The sequence below is a fragment of the Ursus americanus genome, chromosome 25 (assembly GCF_024610735.1).
Source record: "Ursus americanus isolate L20-20 chromosome 25, mUrsAme1.1.p, whole genome shotgun sequence".
In the NCBI taxonomy this organism is placed as follows: domain Eukaryota; kingdom Metazoa; phylum Chordata; class Mammalia; order Carnivora; family Ursidae; genus Ursus; species Ursus americanus.
This window is the reverse complement of record NC_142151.1, coordinates 41,524,143-41,530,757: the sequence shown is the minus strand read 5'-3', so window position 1 is coordinate 41,530,757 and position 6,615 is coordinate 41,524,143. Positions and strand designations below refer to the sequence as shown.

Sequence of the window (6,615 nt, the reverse complement as noted above, 5' to 3'; positions counted from 1 at the left end):
GACATGGCAAAATATTTAATGTCCGCAGGTGTGCCTCATCCTCCCATTCCTGCTGGGATTCCACAGCCTCCCCGAACTGGCAGTACCAGAGAAAACAGGGGCACTTTTTCTCAGCAGGATTGGAAAACCATCAAGGCCCTAGTTCTCTCAACTTGGAAGTGACTGCAGGCGAGATCAGTCCACAGCAAGCCTCAGGCCTCTCTGCTCAAGGAGAAAACCCCCAGTTCTACAGGACTCCTGAGGTCTTCGGTTCTTCCACAGCCCGGCGCTGGGAGCTGCGCCGCTGGAAATAGCGGTAGGCGCGGGCGCTGCACAGGTAGCCCCCGTACACAGTGAGGAGCATCATGGAGGTAGAGAAGGTCTTGTAGCCAATGTCAGCTAGTTGCTTGGCAGTTGGCATGTTGTCCCCTACAAAGACAGACTGGATTTAGACCGAAGAATAAGGCCTCATCTGCCCAGCCCACTTCTCTGTTGAAGGCCATTCCACATCGTCTGCATCCTGCTTAGTCTGTCTGTACTCTACTCTGAATGGCCCCTACACATATGCAGATACTGTTCAGGAACTTTTAAAGATTCAGAAAAGCAAAGGCACCTGGGTGGCTCAGTTGGTTAAGTCTGCTTTCATGCTTTCAGCTCAGGTCATGATCAAGCTGGGTGCTCAGCAGGGAGTCTCATTCTCCCTCTGTGGTTCCTGACATTCCCCCCCACACACACACCCTGTGCTCTCTGGCTCTGTCGAATAAATAAATAAAATCTAAAAAAAAAAAAAAAAAGACTCAGAAAGATAAAGTCTGCATATGAGATACAGAAACACAGCTGGAAATGGGTGCATCTGAATGACATTACCGGTAAAGCCTGGCCCGTTATGTTTGCGGAGATAAAGGACTGGTATGAACCACCCAGAAATGTTCTTAATTGTTATATGACTATAAGCACACATCAGTTTTTCTGGCTAGTAGGGAATTAATGGGGGTAGTCAGGGATTAAACATTAGCAGTGAATTATTCTCTCTGGGAGGATCAAACGGGAACCTTCTACACAATCACCAATTTGTTTCCCCTTGAAAACAATCTTGCTCGTGGTGGCTAAGTTCCCATGTTAGTCCTCAAGCATCCGTGTAAGCCAAAATAATGCCAACAGTACATTTATATTATTTCAATTATATTTAACCTTCTATGGCATTAATTCTAAGCTCCAAACATAATACCAAGAACCCATCCCAAGGGTTAAAAAGAAACTCACCGAGTCCCCAGCATTGTTTGCAAAAGATAAATTACTTCTAATTTAACTGTTCGCTGGATATTCTAAACTAGGGAATAAGATAAAGTTTACCATGGGACTTTTTCGTCCTGAACAAAATGTTCAATTTGGAACTATGAATGTGTTCTGAGGCTCCTCACTGTTGAGGGAATTGATATTAAAAGACTGAAATTAGTGAGAATGGGTTTCTTAAAAGTCAAGAATTTGGAAGAAGAAAAGCTCAGGATTAGCTGGTTTACGGGGTCAAGAGTAGAGTGACACATATAAGCGCTTCTCTGAGTCAGTCCTATTGGCTAAACATCACTGTTGAGTCAGTCCTTGAGAGTGGAACCCAAGCTGAGCTGAGGGACAGCTTCCTTGAATTATAGTTCCAAATGACTATGGAAAGTGACATTAAATAAGGTCAGAGGAAGAAAACCAAATGGAACGGTTCCGGTAAGAAAGAGTTGTATTTGGGTTATTTGAGGTTTGAAAGGACCCCAAGTTGTGCGACCGTGAAGAAAACACACAAAGAGCAGGACTAAGATGGTAAACAAGCTCCCAGCAAAGGACCTGAAACCTTCAACGTCTTCCTCATTTACTCCTTCTCCACTTATCCCCCATCACCCTGGCTAGATGCTAACGAGTCGTAGGACCACTTCTTCCAGGGGTTGGAGGAAGAAGGCTGGAAGCATTCACCAGCTAACAAAGTAAAAGGATGGTACACCTTGGCTAGGAGAGAGTGCTAGAAGACCTACTAACAGATGGAATTTTGGTGTCTAGAACTTCACTTTCGTCTCGCCTAATTTAACCCAAGATTTCTATTTTCACATTAACCAAAACTCTCCACAGGCCCTGAGCTAAGGCAGGGCAGTAGAAAAGGAGATGCAGCAGTTATTTTAGAAGTAGAACAAGATTTATTAATGGAATGGATTAGGGCAAAGCTGAAAATATCTCCAAGGTAGCAAATCAGTAAACTCGGTGGACTCGGATACGGTTAATAGGAGTAAGAAAAGAAACAGATGTGTGCCACTGTGTGGATGGGGGTAGGTAGTGGCAGTGAGTGGCAGTCAAGCTCATGAACTGGGTTTTGGACACGTTAAAATTAAGATGCTCAACCCAACATTCACGTGATGATGTCTACCAGGCAGACGGGATATGCAAGTCTGGACAGATCTTGGGAGAGAGGCTAGGCTACAGATAGAGAGGTAACAACAAAGTGACACCAAAGCAGAGAATAAGACTGGAGAGAGGGGGCACCTGGGTGGCTCAGTCATTAAGTGTCTGCCTTTGGCTCAGGCCATGATCCCAGGGTCCTGGGATCGAGCCCCGCATGGGGCTCCCTGCTCAGTGGGAAGCCTGCTTCTCCCTCTCCCACTCCCCCTGCTGGTGTTCCCTCTCTTGCTGTGTCTCTCTCTGTCCAATAAATAAATAAAATCTTAAAAAAAAAAAAAGACTCGAGAGAGAAACCAAGGGAATGCTAGTTTGAAGAAGGAAAATAATTAGTGAAAGAAAGCAGATGGGAAATTCCAGAAACATCTAGGGGGCTTTTTTATTCAAATACATCTCCCTTCCTGATTGAAAATCACTGCTGTATCAAGTGTATCAGTCACTGCCACTGATGGAGGTGTGCTGTATCCTTACCACCTGTTGAGCCAGAATGAAAACCGGGAACTCCAAGTTAAATGCCATGAACACTGGTCAGATGGGGTCACTGGATGGGAAAAGGTGACTGGATCACAGGTAAATATTCCTAGGGTAGAAGTCAGTTTAGTGCACTGAACTGAACAGGCATTAAGTAAATGCACAGATTCTTTTCTTTCTTTAAAGTAGGCTCCACGCCCAGGGTGGGGCTCGAACTCACCACCCAAGATCAAGAGTCGCATGCTCTACTGACTGAGCCAGCCAGGCGCCCCAACAGAGCACAGATTCTTAGGCAGGGCTCCAGCAAGCCCACAATCCCCCACCCCAAGTTTCATGTGCCTAGGCATTTTTCAGAGACAGAAAGAAACAGATTATTAGAAGGATAACCCCTTCACCTCATAGATAAGAATTCCTATGATTTTTCTGGTTAACAGAATATAAATGATAAGGCAGAGAAGGCAACAAGATCAAGGAGATTCTAATATGTCTTGTTTATTGATAAGGAAGATCTGAATATGCTTTAGAGAGGAAGAAGCTGGTGGCTAAACAGAGGATAAGAGGCAGGTAGGATGGAACAATATCCAGGATGGCCCAGGAAAAGGTGAAATCAGAAGCGCAGGTAGGATTTATCTTGGAAATAAGACTTTTGAGGTTAGCAGAACATTCTCATCTGAGAGACACCAATTTTGTTTAAAAAAAACAAAAACAAAAACAAAAAACAGCTCAATGCTGAGTCTGTTACGGGGTGATGGGGTTAAACCGAAGGTTTCAAAAAAAAAAAACGGGAAAAAACACAAGCACCAATATGGAAAATTCCATAGGAGTGCAATCCGCAAATTTCTGGCTCTTTTTCTGCCCCCTAAATATAGGAGTACCTCCAAGCTCGCAGTTCTCTGGAAATCATTTCCTTTTTTTTTTTTTTTTTTTTAAAGATTTTATTTATTCATTTGAGACAGAGAAAGAGCACGACCAGGGGGAGAGGCAGAGGAGCAGCAGATTCCCGCTGAGCAGGGAGCGGGGGCGGGGGGCAATCCCAGGACCTGGAAATGATGACCTGAGCCAAAGGCAGACGCTCAACCAACCGAGCCCTGGAAATCATTTCTTCATATGTGTTCCATCCACCTCCGCTTAGATTTACTCATTTAACTGTCTACCTTTCACTCCTGCTATGAAAGCCACAGAGAAGAAAAAGGCTTCTGTCTCAAAGCAGCTTATGGTCTGATGGGGAAAGCCATAGATCCCAAATTCGGTTACGTAACGTAGAAGACCGGCAGTGACCATAAGAGAATAAGCGAAATGAGAGCTCAGAAAAAAGGTGGGGGCTCAAGAAGTTAGCAGTAAGCTGGGGAGGGGGGTGTGGCTCTGTCCTTTAGAAGGGCAGACAGGATTTACACCAGTACGGAAGAGGGAGGGGAGCGCCTTCCGGGAGCTGAAAGCGGCAAAGAAGTGGAGCTGTTTAATCCCTAAACACGAAGGGCGCCCGGGAGAGCCGCACACCAAGGCGCAGCTGGCTGCCTGTCAGGCAAGGAAGGGTCAGAGCTACTGAAGTCATGGCACGGAGGGCCAAGACCCCGGGTTGGAAGTCAGGGCTCGACAGGAACCTACGGCTGTCAGAGGTCTGTTGGGCTGGAAGCGGTGCGGACGGCGGCTCGCGGTCCGCCGCGCAGGATACGTGGCGATCTCAAGGGCACTGAAGGCCCGGGCATGGGAGGATGGGTAAACAAAGACCGGCCCAAGACGGGGCGCCTCAGCGGACGGGCGGCCCCTGCGGAGACCTCGCAACAGCGTACCTGGAGGCCGCTGCTTCCCGGCGTCCAGCCGCCGCCTTTGCGGGCAGCGCCTGCCCGCCGCAGTCTGCGTAAGTTCCTAGCACAGCCGGACGCGGCACGCCGCAACACGTACGCGAGGGCAGCGGCCTGTTCCTAGAGCACTACTGGTGCGGGAAGCCGCCCTTCCTGCCTCCCACCCGTCCCGCTTACCCTCTAGGACTCGGCTCCTGACGCCAAAGAGGGTAGCACGCGGCGGAACCAACACAAATCCGCCCACTGAGCAGGGAGCCCGCGCACGCCGCAGCTCGGCGGATTGCCGCCTTTGCGCTTCCGGGCAGGTCACCCTTACTACGCATCCTCAAACCAGTCTTCCTCTCGGAGAAGACTGTTGAATTCTGGGGGTTGTAGTCATTCTCCTTTGACAGAGGGTCTTCGGAACTCCAGCTCTAGAACCGGAACTTTTAGGATGCGCAATCACCACAGAAAGGACGGTCTTTCTCTCCGGCTCAGAGTCAGTCGATCCCCAGCCTGGGCGCGGCGACGCCTCCGGGAGCTGGGTAGATGCTCTCGGGGTCAGCCCTTGGAGGCGACCCGCGCGCCCCCTAGAGCCTGGAGCTGCCCTCTTCCGCGTGGCCGGCTTCGGCCGAACTCAGGTAGGGAGAGCCCCGACGCGCACCGCGAGGCCTGCACCGCCAAGAAGGCGGCAGGTTTGGTCACGGCCACAGAGTGGGTACGAGGGACCAATCTCTAACGTCTGTGGCCCGTGTGGTGAACTCCCCGCTTGCAGGAGGCGTGGTAAAGACCCAAAGACGCGCCGGGATTAGGGAGCCACTTGGGGGTGGGGGGTGGGGGGCGGGGGGCTGTGTGGGCACCCCTGCCCGGGGCAGGAGTGGCTGGGGTAATCGAGGAGGGATTTCCTTCTCTTCTCCCTTTTTCCCCGTGGCATGACTGGAGACGTACGTGGCACACGCGCTGCCGCATGCACTGAAGCGCCCTTCCCCAACTCCTTTCTGGAAAAACCACGATTTATTGAATAGACAAGTAGTAGGCTTGACGGGAAGGCCTCAGATAGTTGACTGTGGAGTGAACAAACGTAGGCAAAGGTGTCGGACTATCTAACAAGGTTACAGCGGTCGCCGAAAGAAAAGAGCTCTCTGTCCCCACTTTGACCTCCTGGGGGGGCGGCTCTGGATTCAGTCAGTGCCCCAGCCTGGGCCCAGCCAAATCTGGGGTGGCTGTGCCCTTTACCCGCGGCCTGAGCCAGGCAGCTCTGCCCTTCACTGGTAAGACAGTGACTCCTCAAGGGCTAGGGCTGAGCGGGGGAGCCCGCCTCCCGATGTGGCAGGGGTAAGAAAGGGTTAACATAATGCTGGCCACAGCCACGGTGTGCCAGGTGCTGCCACATAGGAAGCTGAGATCCTCTGCTGAACGAGGCTGGAGACTGGCAGGCCCACAGGGCCTATTTGTAGCCAGGGGCCCAGGCTGCTGACCTGTGACATTCCTGGCTGCCAACGCATTCTGGAACAAAGCCAGTTCCAAGCACATTCCCTCCTCCCCTCCCTGTTCTTCCCTCACCACAGTGGGTAGGGTGGTTTTAATTTTTTCCTCCTTGAGTTTCCCAGCTCCTGAGGTGCTGATGGAGTCGTGAGAAAGCCTTCAGGTGACAACGGAGAGCTGGCCTGGGAATGTCAGGGGCCATCAACAGGGACCTGCTCACCCCTCCCTGCTCATAGTCCCTGATCAGCCTTTGGGCTGCTCTCTGACCCCCTGGCCTCCTGACGCAGGTGCTGGTTAGCTGCCCTGGCTGCTCGCGGGGCCGCTGAGAAATAGGCAGTGGATTTGGGAGGAGGAAAGGGGTGAAGCCAAGGATGTCCTTGAGAAGACAGAAGCAGGAGGGACCCAACTGACACCTCCCCCAACTAGAGCTTCAGGGAAGGGAGGCGGAGCCAATACAAAGGTCATA

The 6,615-nt window shown here is 50.9% G+C and overlaps 1 protein-coding gene across 4 annotated transcripts; it reads right to left on the bottom strand.

Moving 5' to 3' along the window:
• On the bottom strand, positions 1–5,013 carry COX14 (cytochrome c oxidase assembly factor COX14). 4 transcript variants are annotated; one of them, XM_045801089.2, is made up of 3 exons: positions 4,863–5,001; positions 2,884–2,992; positions 1–408 (listed from the first exon to the last, which is right to left on the bottom strand). In XM_045801089.2, the coding sequence occupies exon 3, from the start codon at positions 398–400 to the stop codon at positions 227–229; it is 174 nt and encodes a 57-aa protein (XP_045657045.1). In that variant the 5' UTR covers positions 401–408; positions 2,884–2,992; positions 4,863–5,001; the 3' UTR covers positions 1–226. The 4 variants fall into 4 exon arrangements, with proteins under 4 accessions (XP_045657045.1, XP_045657047.1, XP_045657044.1 ...); XM_045801091.2 differs by lacking the exon at positions 4,863–5,001 and adding an exon at positions 4,674–4,829; XM_045801088.2 differs by lacking the exon at positions 2,884–2,992 and having other exon boundaries at positions 4,863–5,013.
• Positions 5,014–6,615: the final 1,602 nt, after the last annotated feature.